The sequence below is a fragment of the Haliaeetus albicilla genome, chromosome 8 (assembly GCF_947461875.1).
Source record: "Haliaeetus albicilla chromosome 8, bHalAlb1.1, whole genome shotgun sequence".
NCBI lineage: Eukaryota > Metazoa > Chordata > Aves > Accipitriformes > Accipitridae > Haliaeetus > Haliaeetus albicilla.
The window spans coordinates 36,409,633-36,427,326 of NC_091490.1; the positions used below are offsets into that span (position 1 = coordinate 36,409,633).

Genomic DNA, 17,694 nt, shown 5'->3' on the forward strand with positions numbered 1-17,694 from the left:
TCATTTAGAAGATAATACCTCACGGGAAAGTGACTGAATACAACACAACAGATTGTAAATGAAAAATACTAGCCATGATCAGACTACTTTTTAGCAGCATAAGATAGCTGTACATGGCCATATTCTAATTGTATACATGTGTATACGGTATGTGAAAGAGTATTACTTGACAAGCATTCTGGCACAGATCGATATTACTGTCTTTCAGCATGTTCAGCAAGACATGAGTGCTCTGTGATATCATATGGATGTAAAATGACCAAAGAAGAGGAAGGAAAGTTGAAACAGCTATTATTAACACTTGTGTCAAGTCTTCCTATCTCACTACCTATTCTGTATTTTTCACAGAAAAGAAATGAGGGAGAACATTAGCACTTTTATACCTGCAGCACTCCAAATCAAAATCAATTTAAGTGACTATGTATTTTAAACAGTCAGATTTGGTTAAAACTTATTTGAAAGCAGAGAGACTTAAAAATAACCTCTATCTTTACATTAATAAAGCAAGCACTACATTTTAACTCTGAGGCTAGAGCAACCACTACTTAAATGTCTTCAAGAGTGCTAACATTCAAACCATAACACTCAGAGTTATGGCTCACGTGAATTTATAGGAAAATGAAAGCACATGGATAGCATCAGCTACATATAATACGATTACACAGTTAAAAGACATCTGTTGTTATGTACATTTCAACATAAATTAGGGTTATGTACTTTCGGAATAAGAGAGACACTGAGCTCATAAAGGTAACTTCAGAGATTCTACCAAGTTTTTCACGTAGGTTTAAATTACTATGCAAGAGATGTTGGTATATCATTGCAATAAGGAACTCATCTTGCCATCAGTGAACTCAAGAACTATTATGGCTGAGGTGGGACTTGTACTGAGCTTCAGCCATCAGTGCAGGTCACTTCTAAAATTATCAAATTGAAATACAAGCATTTAATTTCTGACTGCATGAAGATTTGTATTTTTCTTAATTTCTGACTAAGTAATTCTCTGTCCTTCAGAGCCTCCAGATGCCTACTCCAATTGGTACAATAATCTGTAGCCTTTTCAAAGGAATATTATGTCCCCTCTGGCCACATCTCAAAAGTATAAATCTAGCAGACTTCAGAAGCACACCATTACTGGTACCTGTCAGAAGGAACCTGAGAAGTGAATCTGTATTTTGAATATAATCACCTACTCTCATACCTTTAAAAAACAAAAGCACTTTTCAAACATCTGCAGAACATATCATTGGAAATCTGCCTCTCCTTCCCAGTCAAATATCAATTCCAACACAAAAATAATCTTTGTTCAAATAACACTAAGCCTGTAACACAAATGATTAAAAGCCAGGAAACTCAGTGTTACGGGTGCCACTCCATCTCTAGCTCACACTGTTGGGAAAAGAAATGGCCCTGTGAAATAAACAAACGTTTATTACTAAGACCTGTAAGGGGGAGACTACAACAGGCACGCTGGCACGTCTTTACCTTAGGAAGCCTGAAGGAGACGATGTAATAAAAGACCCTGTTACCATACAACACATGGCTTATACTACTAACCTCATAGGCCTAGTAGAGCAAGATAAAGCTACAGGATTCAAAAAGGGAAAAACATACCACTAAAAAAAGCAAGTTGCTATGGCTGACATATGTAATCAAAAGTAGAAGAAAAAGAATCCTTAAGTTCCGATACCCTTCGAGAATAATTTTCGAAATGCTACTGAGATCTTGCACAATTATTTTCTCACAGCAACTACAAGTAAAGCTTATGGGTTTTAGTGGTTTTGTTTTTCTTATTACTATTCCTGCAAATTCATCCAGAGTGACAGAGTTTTGTGACTCATGCTTCATAGCAAAGGACTGGACACTTATGTGGAAAATAAAACCCCACAGACTCAAACCCAGCAATTAAAAACAAAATCAATGCACACAGTCATCCAGGAGTTTGAAAAGGATACAAAACCACAAGTTTGAGAGCATAAGCAAACTCCTAGTTATGAAGAGTTATGAAGACATTTATCCGGTGGGCAAATTATTTCATGATTTTCTCCTGCAGAGTTTTTTTTGAACCTTCCTCTGAAACAGCTGGCAATATTGGACTAGATACATCAGGGCCTTAATCCAGTATGGCAACTTCTATTTTCTCAATAACTATAAAATCTTTACAGAAAGAGAGAGACAGAGCCAATTCCACTTGAGATCCCACAGAACTGTGCCATTATGCCCTACTAGTAGGATTAAGCAAAATGATGAGAAATGTCTTTTTTTCTTTAGAAAATATAGTAGGGTTAATCTCAAATAAGAACATGACTTCTTAAGAATAATTTTGGCATTTCTTTAACTTCTTCAAATTGTCAAGTCATAAAACTTTTTCATATGAGGAACTAAAAATATTTACAGACAAGATTCACATGCTTCACTGGATACACGACGGCAAAAATCATACAAACAGATTAGCTGAAAGTCATGGAATGATTGCCTCTGCTAAGGAACCTACAAGTTTGATGTGGCTCAACTGAAGTCTTTCATCAAGATCTGCAGTAAAAATTCCATTACAGAACTAACTCATCAGGCAGAACAAAATTCAGCATCAAATCCCATAGCTGTGAATTTAACAGGGATGACAAAAGGTTTGTGTTTGCAAAGCGAACAAGCTGTGGACACAAGAAATAGGTTTGAAGAACAAGGCTGGGCCACCTTTATTCAAATCAGTTGTCATGGTTGATTAGCACTCTGAGATAGGTCTACTGATATTTCTGAAGACCTGTAACACTTTGTAAGATCATGGATATACAGTACCCAATCCATCATTAACATCCTAAAAAGGACAAGCCCATCCCCAGGGTGAGCATGCATCAGTGCTGGTCCCAGTGACACAAAAGGGTAACTGTCCCACTGGTTTGAGTCAGCAGTTTCTCTCTATAGCCCCAGGTCAAGCTCCTGTTCCAAACACAGAGGTAGCAATCTCAGTGCTGAATACTAATATATGCTGCCTTACCCGCATTGTAGTAGAGGTCAGGTCTTTCCAGAATATCCCCTTCGTGGATGTAGGGCTCAATGCGATCATCACCATACAGATACTGCTCACTGTCATCCATCTGCCGACTCTCCACCATCTCCAGCCACTGAGAGTTATGCCATCGAAATTTCTCGCTCTGGATTTTTTTAGCCCATTCCTCATCATATTCCTGTTGAAAATTACCACACAATATTTCAGGATAAGGTATAGACAAAGCTGTTTGGTTTAACAGGAAACAGCAGAGGAATTTAACATCAGCGAAAGATGTAAGTTTCAGGGCTCAGTGACTTAAATCCTCTATTCAGTTTGCAGAGTATTTTGAGCAAACAAAGGAATGATTTTGCAAGCTTTAGGCGTTATTCTGTTTTTGTACATACAGCAGTACAATCTTCCCTTCATGGTTTGTAACTTTACACCATCCACAAAAAATTCCTGCTTTGAGCAGGGAAGTTCCATCATCACAGTCTCCTCATTTGGTTTATCAAGAAGAGCCAATTATTGCCAATTTTCGGGGAGGGGTTCAGTAATTAATTACTAACACTGTCCAAATACCCTGGATGTCCTCATTAGATGAGCATTCACTAGGACAACTAGTCACTAGAAAATACAACATAAAAGGTTGTGATAAAACCAATAAATCTTAATTTCATGAGCTCCAATAAGACAGGATTTAATTTTCAACTTCTTGTCAAATTCTATAATGGCTTTCTATGTTTAATATTGAATACCCACAAAAATGGTACACAACATTCGTAATAAAGAGGATACGAGAATTTGAGATACAAAACTAAAATCTGAGAAGAACTTCTCCAGAAAGCTGAGAAAAACAGGATATAGGTTCCAGCCTCTATGGAAACAAAATGTACACATGAAATTTCAATGTGGATTACAGCTTAACTGCAGTCAAGTGATGATCACATATATATTCAATATAGAAGGAAGTGACATAGCCTATGATCATTGCAATCAGCTGTTTCGAAGGCTCTTTCTAAACAGACCAGACTATGAGGGCTGCTGAGGGAACACAGACCTGTGGATAACACTTAGTTTCACAATACTGCTGGAAAGATAGGGCACAGTTAACTATAGGAAACTCATCAACATATGAAATCTGCAGATGTTATCCATTTGGAAAGATTCACAAATAATGCAACGTGGTTGGTACTTTTTTAATGAAAGGACTGTGAACAAGAATAACATTCATAACCATAGTGTTTCTACTTGTGGGAAGAAATATCCTCATGAAACAGGTCCCACTTCACTGTCTTCTAACCTAACTAAAAAGGAGAGAAAAATTGAAAAGAATTTCTTAACTCTCGTGTTGGTTAACACATGATCTAGGCAGACTTCCCTTGGAGATCTAGCTGCAGTAGTTTTAAGGTTTTTAAAATCCGTTTTACTTAGCCCTGAAGGGGATGAAAATTGTTCACACAATTAGCAACAATGCCTTGGCTGTGGAAGTGGTAATTTCTTAAACTGCCCCAGCTAGACATGCAAAAAAATAGATCTGTATATAACCAGAGATCAAAAAACAGCAGTAAAGACAGAGTGAGGTGGCTTAGTAGCTCAGGTTAAACTTCAGAAACCCCTATAGACTGAACTTGAGCTTTTAAACTGATTTAATATTCAACCCACTTTGCCTCCACTGCTATTCACCTGACATAGGTAACACACTCTCTACCCTATGCCTTTTCCACCCTTCTGACTGGTCAATAACACAAAAACTAGCTGGCCCTGTCATTCTGGCAGAGCATTCCCTGACAGTGACAACAAATATCTAGAGCATCCAAGATTTCATGGGGAATCATGTAGCATTGTGCAACCACAAACCCTTACTCTATGGCAGTAGGTTTTTAAACTTTGTTTTACTTGGAGAAATGGCAAGTTTGTTTCTCTTGGCTTAAAGCAGAATGTAAACTCCCTTTTTACCAGGCATCCATCCAAGTACCTGCAGATCTGGGGCTCTGATCAGTCCGTGGCATTATTCTAAATTTCCCCAATTCTACCTCTGGTCAACACTAATTACTAGACCTTTCTAATTCATCTCTGCACCATCCTGGCACACAAGTGGTCCTGTTCAAAACCTGGTCTCCTGCATAACTTCCATACACAGAGCAGGTATCACCTCTGGGATCTATAAATATTCTCAGTGCCTAGTGGCCTCAAGCAAATTTCCAGGTTTCTGTCAGCCATACACTAATGCATCAACCTTAGGGAGGGAGAAAAAACACCAAAACAAAACATCCAAACCACCAAAACCCAAACACACATCTGCATCTCATACTGTTTGGAAAAAGAACATCTCATGCTATTTCTGCCTCTTGATCTTTTCCCCCACTTCCACTCTTGATCAAAAGGAAAGGTGAGAAATAACAGCGCAAAACAAGAGTTCCCCTTGGAAAAAGCAAGCTCATCAGTGAGATTTATACAATGACCAGTAGAAAGAAAAAAAAAAAAACAACAAAAAAACAACACCCCCCCCCCAAAAGCCCAAAACCAGAAGGTCATAACTTTCAATGATGACATCTGACCAGCATCTTGGAAACATCTCCTTTGCTACATCTGCCAGAGCTAAACTGTGGGCTATCTATTATGTCAGCCTCCAGCAGTTGTGAATTACTTACAAGCTTTAGAGAAACACCTTGTAACTGCCAGAAATCATACTGCAGTCTTAGGAAAACTATTCCCAGAAATCATGATTGCAAAGAAGTGGGGAAAAATAAACAAATTTAACAAACAGCAAATTAGACTAATCTGTGGGAAAGCTGAATCCTTTTTACATTACCTTGTTTACCTTTAGAAGTTCTCAAAAGCAGAAAGGCCAGCAACTAATTTACCTAATTCACATTTACCATAAATGCACTTTGAAAACATTTTAATCTTCCCAAAGTTACAACCCAAAATGAATCCCACTTGCCCAACACTGCTGTTCCATTCCACACCACTGTCTGAACATCCGTCACAAATAGACATGAACTTCTTATATCCTTCTAAAAAAATCAGTTAACACTTCTCAGATCCTAACTGATTTTTTCTTTAGACAACAACAGGGCAGAATATTCCTGTGCATTCTATATTTCCCATCCTATATTAAGAGGCCTAAAACTCTGAGGTATTTTACCTCAATCATTCCACTGAATTTTGGATTAGCAACTGAATGGCAAATAGAGATGTAAGATTAAGCATATCCACACATTACTTTAAAAAAAATAAATCACAAGTTATCCATTCAAGCAGTTTGGCTACTTTGTTACATTTGTACTTTGCATTTCACTATGAATGTGCAACAAGAACAAAGAAGTCACTGCACCAGAATCGGATCAATGATCAGTTCTGTCAAGAGTTTCATTCTGGCAGCAATCCTAGGAAAGGATGATTTGCAATAATGTAGAACAATTTACATAACCTCAGCACAAAAAAGTTCATTTAAGTACTGCTAGATCAGTAATATGTCTGTACATTTTCCACAGAAATGTGCAGAAACACCACTGGGTAAATGATTAATGGAATAACATCAGAATGGAAGAAAAGCTGTAAACGCAGGACTACAGCCAAAAGGCACAAAGAAACCAAATTAAAGAAGTTTAGAGAAAAACAATTCTCTAAAACACAGCAAGTCTTCCAGTAATTATATTTTGAGCTATTAAAAATGTGGTTTGTTTGGGGTTTTTTTTTGTTTTGTTTTTTTGTTGTTTTTTTTTAATTTTGTGTAGTGGGGTTTTTGTTTTGGTTGGTTTTTGTTTTTTTTAAACACATGAAGCACACCTTCTTTACTAAGGAATTCCTGCAAAAATGAAACCAGAAAACTAAACACCATGGAGATACAAACATGGCTTTGTGCCCTTCAGTCCTTTTAAATGTTAGGCTACTAGAAAAGCAGCGGGTAGGGGAATGAGAAGAAGGTGGACAGAATGTGCCTATTTTCCAACCCCCTGCCCCCCTCCAAATACTGTATGTTCAGAAACATAAAAGGAAGAATCCTGAAGGTTGATTTTATTCTCTTTGGAACTCCCTGACATCACTGTTTTTAACATTCGGTTTCCATAAATCCAGAAGTGTCATAGAAGATGTATGGTTCGACTCTGCGAGGAATGTGCCATCCTTTTTGAAGTTCTACTTCCAGCTTTGTTTACTACTGAACCATTGAAATATTATGAAGCGTTAACTGGCCTATTATCAGAGCATGTCTGTTCCCTATCAGGGGTCCCCTTTGTCACTGGCTTCCGTCACACCTTGTATCTGATTAACACACTATAGGATAACATAGAGCTACACAGATCTGCTTTGTGTTCTCTCACAGCTGATGAAAAACAGATTTTCCTTTTCACTTTAATGTGGTTGCCCTTTAATTGGGTCTGTAATAGGGTTCATTTGAAGTGATTCCTCATACTAAACTAAAACTGCTATACAGTAAGTAGAATGCTCATTATGTTCAAGGCTGTATTTGGTGATATGTTACATTCTTCATTATTTAACCATCCCTAAAACACAGTTTACATGAAAGGTTAAATTAACCATTTATTAAGAAAGAAAAGATTTATCTTGTCTAGCTATCCAAAAGTTAGGCATGCCATTTGAACTATGTGCCTCTATAAACCAGAGAAACAGATGTTATAGATCACCTTCTGCAGGTGTCTACGACACCTATCTTAGGGTAAGTACCACCGGAGGGCAATTCATTCACAGGCCAAAAAAAATCCTCCTACCACTCACACCTGTGCTACCCAGAGTCAATTCTTTGCAATCAAGTTCATCACTAAATACATTCTGATTGGAAGCTAATAGAAACCTGTCATATCAAACTAATGGCAAGGCAGAGAAAGAGTAAACATTCATGCCCCCTGAATTCAGGTGCCTACATAAAATGTACACCATCCACAGGGTTCCTATATTGTCAATAGCTGAAGAGAGAAACTTTTTTTTTTTTCCTTTGGAGGAATGTAAGGTATCTCATTGGCAAGCTGTTATAGAAGTAACAGAGATTGGTGGCTTGGCTTACCTTCCGAGCCTTACAACTCCAAAGAGCAAGTACCAATGCTAGAAAGAAATCCGTCCAAGGTAAGTTTATGTGAAGACAAAAACAATCAGGACATACCTGCCCTATCTAATGCTGCCTGCAGTGCAGTTATTCTTCTAGTCCAGGTAGAGCCTTTCCTGCCACATGCATGCTCTTTGCCACAAAAAGCTACCAGCACCAAAGCAGACTGATTGCAAATGTAACAATGCAGAAGTTGATCAGTGAAAACATATGTCAACAGTTCAGCCTGCAGCCCCACACCCTAGCTGCTTTTCTGCCCACCTCTCTGTATTCATGACTGTTACAGGATAACAGGGGAACAAGAGACACCAGAGAAAGGGGGAAGTCTTGACAAGGGAAGGGAGAACCTTTTTTCCTGGAGTGACTACAGCACTCTTCATGGAAAAAGGACACCAAGCTGGAGTCAAAGGTTATCTATTTTCAGAGTACACTGCCTATTCAAATAAAGGCCACACCAAATCCCTGTGGTCTGCTCTTCCTTGATTCAAAGAGAGCTGGCCAACATCTTGCACAGCTGGCCCCAAATCCCAGAACACTGAGAGTTCACATCACATTCTTGCTTCTTATGTGAAATTACAGCATTCCCAACATGGACGATTTGTATCAGGACAGTTAGCTAACATGGAAAGATGCAAGCCGTTCATTAACACAGCTTTCCATATGAAGCAAATGTTATTTGGCATTCATTACAAATACTTGGGGCAAAGAATGAGAGCTGGAAAACGCCTTCGGCATGAGGCCCTTCTTAAATCACATGGACAATGCTGTAGCTATCTAGATGTTTTACTTCTGCAGGAAGCACAATGAATGATCCACTCCTGGTAAGAGAAACAAGATGGTACAGCAGGCCTGGATTCAAAGCTGTAAAAACACTAAATAGGAAAGTGGGGGGAAATGGGGTAAGGGGAAGGCTCAGACTAAACAGTCCAAGGATCTGGTTATGATTAATTAAATATCCTTTGAATAAATGAGGAAAATGATTTAACTGCAACAAGTCTGAGCTAGGAGCAGAAAAAGAATGAGAAACCTGAGAGATTAATAACCCCCTCAGCTCTTGATAATATTGTCTGAGGTGAACAGAGTAAAACCATCTTGAGTAAGCTGACATTTCTTTACACAAGCTTTGAGTTGCAGGTGTCCAGGCTTCTGAGGAAGAGGGAACTTAATTTGCTGGAGACTCCTATACCAGCTGTTGATTCCAGGCTTTCAGGTGAGCCATGACACCTGTTCCACTTTAGGTGTACAAGTACACTAAACTAGCTGCTTGGTGTCAAGACTCAGCACAACACAAGACTGAAGCATTCCTAAATTGTCAACACAGACTTTCTTTTTAACAAAAGGGATATCTTGCATCTACCAGTGCAAAGCTGAGACTCCCCAGTACATACTAGGCTAAAGCAGCACATCTGTTTCAGTTCATCAATGGCAGAGTCCAGCCAAGCTATATTAAACAAATCATCACTAGTGTAACATTTCCATAATTTCTGTGACAATTACTTTACTACGGAAAGTGTATCTCCCCTAAGGCTTATAAGGCATCTGATTTTCTTCAGTGTTATTTCAATCACACTATATAGAGCTTATTGATAAGTGAAAGAAGCATTTGTCTCCCTGAGAAGAAATTACTTTCAAATCTCTATTCTCCAACATTTAGTTTCTGATTTCCATCATCAGAGGAACTAATCCTGTCAGCATGTATAGAACAGCAAGACTGAAAATTTAAGTTTTTCTTGTTGTGGATTTAGCACAGATAAGAAGTTTCACCAATCTTAGAGACTACTTCTGTTCAGACACCTCCAAAGGCACTGAGTGTGTAAAACTGCCACACAAACAAACATCTCAGTGTTTACAGGCTGCTTTACCATATCCTCTGAGCTGAACAGCAAAACACCTATCAAGATCTGAGGTTCTGATAACTTAATGTTTCACATCTTCTCCCATCACCATCTGGAATGTGTTGTCATTTTTGCCTGTGATTTTTGGTACTAGGAGACAAAGTGCAACCAGCTTACAACATTGCCAAGAAAGCAATCAATTAATGGTTGTCTCTGTCTTCCAGAAAAGAGGGCATATTGTGCTTCCTGTTCCCCACGGGGGCATGGTTTTAGTTATGGTTTACGCAGCTTAAAACCCAACAGCTAGATAATAAAGCTCAAAAGACCCTCGCAGAAAGGGAACTCTCCTAACTTACCAGTGAACACCATTCTAAGTGTGGCACTGCTCCACAACCAAAGAAAAAAAAAAAATTTACCACCACACAAACTAGTCTCAGTACATGCTTGATCTCTTTCTCCCCTACTCCCAATAACGGCAGTACCATATAATTTCCTCCCTTTATTCTTCCTCAAGGCTCTAGAAATCCTGTCCAATGCTTCTTGCAAGTTAAGAAGCCTTTCCCTTCCATTATCATAGCACTCCTCATTTACTCATGGCTAGCATAAAATTACCCCTTCTTAGGAAGAAAAAAAAAAGCCAAGTACATTTTACTCAAATGTTAATATTGAATATGAAGCTATGTCTTAATGTATTTATTCTTCTAGATTCTATAAATGTTGCTTAGTAATATTACTGACATAATTTTTCAGTAACCAGATACTAGTATGTACCGTGTTGTAAAGCTCCTCAACGTGAACAAATCCAACGCCTGAGACACTTAGAAATTGCACTGGCCCCAAGATAAAACAAGCGTTGGAAGCACTTGGATTGTCTGGCCTCACCCAGAAGCTAAAAATCTTTCTACTGTTTCCATTGGAGATGTCCCTGGAAATAATTGATCTTGGCAAGCTGAACATAGTGCCCATCATAATTAAGTACTAAGTGCAAATTCATCTTAGTTGAAAACTTGCCCTCAATGAATGTCAACAGCAACTCTGCCACTAACTGCCTGCCACGATTTTCATTCTATACCTCCACAAAGCAAAACCAGAGCCAGATAAAAAGAATTCCAACACAGAAAATAATATTAATCTAAAAAAAGTAGTAAAATAATGTAAATTATAAGGCATTACTAATGAGTATAACAGAAAAAAGACAAAATAGACTATAGTATTGTGCAGCTTAAGTTAGGTCTTACACTACACTAAACCTTTCAGAGAACAAGCTGCAATATGCATAATTCAACTGAAGAAACTAAGCAGATGATCGGAAAAGCATTAAGGTAGTCAAAGGCACTACTCTTCACTCATAGTTAAGTTCTCTTTGGCTATAAGATTTAATTTCATGACAGCTACTCTACATCCAAAAGGATGTACAGTCTGTACAATCCTAAGACACTACAAAATGCTGAGATTTCTTTTTATCAATAGAAGTCAATTCAATTAAACAGGCCAGGAGAAATTTTAACAAGGAAATGCAACTTTTAAGTGGAATCAGTTTCACAATGTCTTTACTTCATTGAAGAATACCCTAGAAAATATTAATGCTTCTAGAGTCAGGGATCCCCAGAAGCAGATTATACATGCTATAAGAGCTGATAAAGCAATAGCACTCCATAATTTACTATTCTTTCTTTGTTCCAGGTTAGCAGCTTAATACAAAACAACTGTCCCAAAAGTTTATTGTGATCAATGGATAGCTGCACAAACGAAGTCATGTAGCTAAAGGAAACCTATTGTCATGGTTTAACCCCAGCCAGCAACTAAGCACCACACAGCTGCTCACTCACTCCTGTCCCCCACCCAGTGGGATGGGGGAGAAAAATCGGGAAAAGTAGTAAAACTCGTGGGTTGAGATAAGAACGGTTTAAGAGAACAGAAAAGAAGAAACTAATAATGATAATGGTAACACTAATAAAATGAAAACAGTAATAATAAAAGGATTGGAATATACAAATAATGCACAGTGCAATTGCTCACCACCCACCGATCAACACCCAGTTAGTCCCCAAGCAGTGATCCCCCCCAGTTTCTATACTAGATGTGACGTCACATGGTATGGAATACCCCGTTGGCCACTTTCAGTCAGCTGCCCTGCCTGTGTCCTGTGCCAACTTCTTGTGCCCCTCCAGCTTTCTTGCTGGCTGGGCACGAGAATCTGAAAAATCCTTGACTTTAGAGTAAACATTACTTAGCAACAACTGAAGACATCAGTGTTATCAACATTCTTCGCATACCTAGCTCAAAAACATAGCATTATACCAGCTACTAGGAAGACAATTAACTCTATCCCAGCTGAAACCAGGACACCTATCCAACAATCGAGGACAATATTAAAGAGTTCAATATTATACTAACTGTCCCCCCAGCAGAAAACAACCAGCTTCAGGATCACCACCCACATTTTCTTTTTGAAACAAATATTTGCATCAGGCGATGTAGAAAAGCTGAATAAAAGCTGCTGGCTAACAAAAGCCATTTGTTTGGAGAACTAAGAAATAATAAAATGTAGTGTGATTAATTTAAGTATAAAAGCACTCTTTAAAAGCGTCTGTAGTGTAAAGCTAACTAGTATGAATTTTCGAAGTATATATGCACTTTTTCAAAGTCTGGTACACAGCCTAGATTAAAGATTGTCATTGTCCCATGAAAATTTGTTTTACCTATGTAATTAGAAAGTTGCACATGAAAAATATCCTCAGTTTACAAGTTATTGCTACTTAGTTATTTTAGAATTCTCATGTAAAGAGGTTCTTGAAGGACAGATGATAAAAGAAAAATCAGACCTACCGCTATAATATCCAGAGTGTTGTCACAAACTTTACGAATCTCAGCATTTTTATCATGCATCAGGTCTATAAGATAAGCTGGAGCCTCTGGAAAGAAACTGTTAAGGATAAAAGCTATTTTTTAATTTTTTTTTACAGCCTAGGCTTCTTCCAACTGCAAATTTCATTAAGTACCATAGTCAGGAATTTTCCATCACATGTGAAGTTCAGCAGCCTTCTCTTAACCACTTTTTTCTTTTAAAAATCACATTAAGATACCCAAATGTTCTTCAAATTTGCTGAAGAAAAATTACACGCCCCTTAAAGAAAATACATTCTGATCTGTTACAAGAAATCCATGCACCTAATGTGTTAGTCCAAAAGGCATAGATTCTGTGGAATGGTTTAACCTTTTGAGACTGTTACTTTTGTAATCTTTACGGAGTGTTCTTGTTTTAAAAAAAGGTTTCCAATGTATTTGTCTCAAAAACATGGAAGATAATCTACTGCACACATGATAGCACTAATACTAGTCTTGTTCGGTTTGAGTGAGAAAAGCATTGTTCAAATGATGGTGCTTTATCATTACAGATATAAAAAGAGATGCAATTAAGTTTTTTTTTTTTAAAAAAACTTTTGTTTTTTTTAAAGCTAGCTACCTAGGAGTCCAAACACGAGACAAAGAACAACATCCCAAATGGCTTCTCGGATATTCCACAGATCTTAAAGGAAAAAGGACATTAAGAAGTAGTCCTTGTATTGTTAGCAAAGTAATCACTAATCTGTTATCCCTACAAGGGCTCCATTCAACCTCTTCCTTATGTTTCAATAAAATTTAACATTCAGTTAAGGCCCACAAAGACAACTAGTGCCTCTTTCCACGGTTTTTGGATCATCTGAGTGAGCTCAACATCAGCAGTGATTGCAAGAATAAGTAGTAAAGACTGAATAAGAGTTATAAGTACCATACAAAAAAACTGAACAGATCCATGACGTGAGGCAACCAAAGAACAGATTCAGTAATCAGGTAAAAAAAGGAGAACAGAAATCAAAGTCTCCATAGCGGGAAAAAGATGGCAGACTTATGCCAAACAAAGTTCAAAGAACAATTAGGTGGACAAAAAATACAGAGCAGGCATTATTTATGTTGTCTAGACCGATATAAGAAAGAATGTTATTATTTTAATGCACACAACTTCAGACTATGCAACATATATGTATAATGGTGCAGCGCAAGAAGTTTGTCTATACTCTATGTAAGTTTTTCTATGGACTACGATTTTGACTATAATCTGCAAAACAAATCCATACAGTAATTCAGATCGGATAAAAACTAATGGGTCATGTCCAGTGATCCCCCTTCCTGTTTCAAAGCAAATTAACTTTTAATCTTTACTAATAATCTTGCAGTCCCTTTACATGCTGAGGCTGCTTGGATTTTCTTCTTCAGCTGAAATAAAACATTTACAAAGAAACCTCTGAGATCAGGAGGTTTATGCAAGAGAAATATAGGCCAAACATCAGTGATGGCAAATTAAGTGCTGTAACTCTAGTTGTTTAAAAAGATACGTGTTTCCTTGATAATGACGTCTCTGGTGGCTTGGTGGAAGACCATCTGATAAAATACATAGATGATCTGGCAGACAAACTCATCATCTTCCTGCTGAGCTGCAAGGAAAAAAAAACACCACAATTTCAGATCTCACAACTAGAAGCTCTTGATGCTTAGAGAAAGCCCAGTTCTTACATGTCAGCTAGACAGTTCGGTGGTATGTGTGAGATTTCATCTCCTGACAACACAAAATGAGTATTTTCTTCCCTGCTCCAGTCAAGTAGAAAGACCACAGATTGAAGCAAGAGTTGTGGAGGTATGGGAAAAATCAAATCTATTAGACTACTAGTCTCTCTATCAATAACGGAGGAATTGCTCTTCCTTTCATATACAAAACACCTACCTCTGCCTCACAAGAGAAAATGAATGGTGCATTCGTTACAGCATAGCTACGTCATCTAAATGTCTCTGAAAAACAAGACTTAAAGTCAAACATGGCAATATACCATTTAGAAGCTCAATGAGTGCAGGGATGATTCCAGATTTAGCCAGCAGAGCAGCGCAAGAGTCATCCATAGAAACTGTTCCAATCATTATCACCACTTCTAAAACGAGGTCATCTTCTGCAGAACCTGGTAAGTCAAGACAAAGTATTACTTCCTAGAAATTCTTAATCTTGTGGCAGTTGTATATTTATCTGTAGGTACGATTATGTTCTTCAGTGTTATGTTTCCCCAAACAATCACAAATTATAAAGGTAAACAGACTCTACTCTGAAAGTGCACTCTAAATATTCTTCAGGAGAATCTACTTTGAAAGACTAACCAAACTTTGTACAGACCTGGTTTTAGCTTATCCTTGAGGTACGGAACCAGTTTGTACTCTTTCAGCACAAGTTCCCAGTCCAGATCTGGTAAGGTCAAATTTGCAAGTGTTCCCAGGCATTCAATCACAAATTCCTCTTCTTCATCATTTGATATTTGAGCTGCTAAATCACCAACATAGTCCTAAAGAAAATATAGCAACAAACATTACAGGTGAATAATTTGGAGTTCTGAGGAACTCACAACTTGGTCAAATCAAAACCAGTTCTCAAAAAAACGCTAAGGAGACTTTTCTCCTGAAATGAGGGCTAATAAGGCACTTTCAATTTCAGTTGAAGAATAATCCAAGAAAACATTTCAGCATTCTTCCTTTCCATCCTTTCACTTTCAAGAGATGTACATCATTTGTTCAGATGTTCCAAAAGTAGCTACTACACACACAGTTTGAGAAAGCTGTTAGAAAATAAGGGAAAGACAATAGCTAACACCATACTGCATTAGTGACAGTAATGGAGTCCTCAAATAACTACAAGATTTCTGGGGACACAAACAGGGGAATCATGCATTCTACTTACTAATTCCATACTACTTTAAGACAATTTGATATTCAATCTTCATTTTAACAGTACATTTAAAAATTCCACAATTAGGATGTTGTGTTTCCCGCCCTACTATTGAGAGGGCAGCTTTACACGATTAACTGAATATTAAGTATTCAAAATTTTAGAATATCCACTTATACAAAAAACTTTGCACAGTATAAAAAAACCCCCACACTTTATTTTGCCCTCTAGCTCTGAAAGCAGAGATTTAGGATAACTGTTAATTATTATGATGTGCACCCCAGCAGTTGGGGGTTTTTGGGTTTGTGTGTTTGTTCTGGAACAGGGACCTACTGCATACAGCTTTAGATCTGTTTTCCCTGTAGTGAGGGATCCAAACACTGATCTACCAACCTTAGATAGCCTTATAAAACAAAACATAAATCAATCCATGACAGCCAAGAAAACTTAAACTGGACACCCTGTAAAGACAAAACAGCAGCTCTCCAAAGCCAGTCTTTTCCAGTAGAAAGAATCAGAGATCACATTAGGTAACAGATAATACTTACAATAAACAGGCTTTTAGTTGGCCCATCATGTTGTGAAATATTCCTGATCATCTTCATTAACAATGGGTCCTTAAATTTCAAAGCCCGCTTCATTAGCATTTTCAAGCCATTTCCTGAAAAGAAACACACACTTAGGAAATCCTCCAAATAAAAAGAATGAGGAAAGTACTGGCTGATCAAAAATCAACACCACACATGCAAAAACCCAGCTTTAACTTTTAAAAGTTTACAAGGAAAAAGTGAAGAATCTAGACAGGAACTTTTTCTTCTTCCAAGTTTAAGTTGAAAAGAAAAGACCTGCTCTGTATAAATTCTATAGCTTCTCTAAAACAGCTACTATGACCATATGTACTGATGGGACACTTAAAAAGTCAGATAAGTAACTAAATGCTTCAGGTGTTCTTATTTATTCAGACCAAGAAAAGTTCTAGATCCAAATCATTATCCTATAATCAAGTGCAGTTAGTGGAGATGCAGCACAGCTGTTGGTGCTAGCACAGAGACTTCTCTCCCCACTCCATGGAATAAATACATTCTTATGGGTTTTAAAGATTATTTACCAGTCATGTAGATCATGACATAGGAATACACATAACATACACAGATCTGAAGTACTTGATTGCATAGGGCAAGTCCCACTGTTACCATTATGCTTCCAAAAGATCACCTTGCCTATCTAGTAAGTGCTACTAGCTTGAATTTCCTTTGTACCTGTCATATAAAATTGGATCTCCCTACTCCCCCTTCCACAGAGCTATGCACAGAATTTTAAAGTGGAATTACTGGCCATAGAATCCATTGATTGCAATTGTTCCTTTTAAAGTCTAGTAATTTATTGTAGTAGTTTATAGTGAAAATTTTGAGCACAAGTAAAAATTAGAGATACTGAATAATAACCTTCCATTTAAAGCTGCTAGTATGAAAATAATGAAACTTTAAAAGCAATGTAGAGAGCTACTGAACAAAATGCAGAACCCATCTATACCACGTAACAAAATACTAGAACCCAAAAGATGCTCAATTAAAAGAAACTGATGGAAAGATGCAACTAAACCACATCACTGTGTATTAAATTTGGTACTGGCAGGTGAAACACCAATTAGCTGAAGATGGATTTTAGGCACCAGGTAGAGAACAGTATCTTCATCTTCCCATACAGCCATAGCTTCCCACAGTAACATCATCAGTGTATTTTACAGAACTACATGCATGAGATGTGGGCATGTGCAGCTACTCAGTGTCACTCCTGCCACCAAGACCAATTTTGTGGAGGATATGGCCATTTGCTTGCCATCATTACCCAAACAAGTGCATTTTATTTTTTAAAAATACATATACATATATAAATAACTCAAATATACATAATTTATATACATAAACATATGTCTTGGTTTAATAGAAACCAATACAATAAACACTTACAGCTAATTTGCTTTACACGCTCTGATCAGATCTGTTGTTACCTCAACCATTTGTGCCCCACGTTGGGCACCAAGAGGGACTGTCATGGT

The 17,694-nt window shown here is 37.6% G+C and overlaps 1 protein-coding gene across 3 annotated transcripts in view; it reads right to left on the reverse strand.

The window, feature by feature from the left end:
- The window catches only part of KIFAP3 (kinesin associated protein 3), a 73,100-nt gene that overhangs the window by 21,275 nt on the left and 34,131 nt on the right, over positions 1 to 17,694 (reverse strand). For all 3 annotated transcript variants that reach the window (XM_069789814.1, XM_069789813.1, XM_069789815.1), the window contains exons 13-18: positions 16,184 to 16,296; positions 15,090 to 15,255; positions 14,755 to 14,880; positions 14,266 to 14,364; positions 12,719 to 12,804; positions 2,996 to 3,185 (exon numbers count right to left, since the gene is read on the reverse strand). In XM_069789814.1, coding sequence (XP_069645915.1) covers positions 2,996 to 3,185; positions 12,719 to 12,804; positions 14,266 to 14,364; positions 14,755 to 14,880; positions 15,090 to 15,255; positions 16,184 to 16,296 — 780 coding nt within the window. The remainder of the gene's footprint in view (positions 1 to 2,995; positions 3,186 to 12,718; positions 12,805 to 14,265; positions 14,365 to 14,754; positions 14,881 to 15,089; positions 15,256 to 16,183; positions 16,297 to 17,694) is intronic.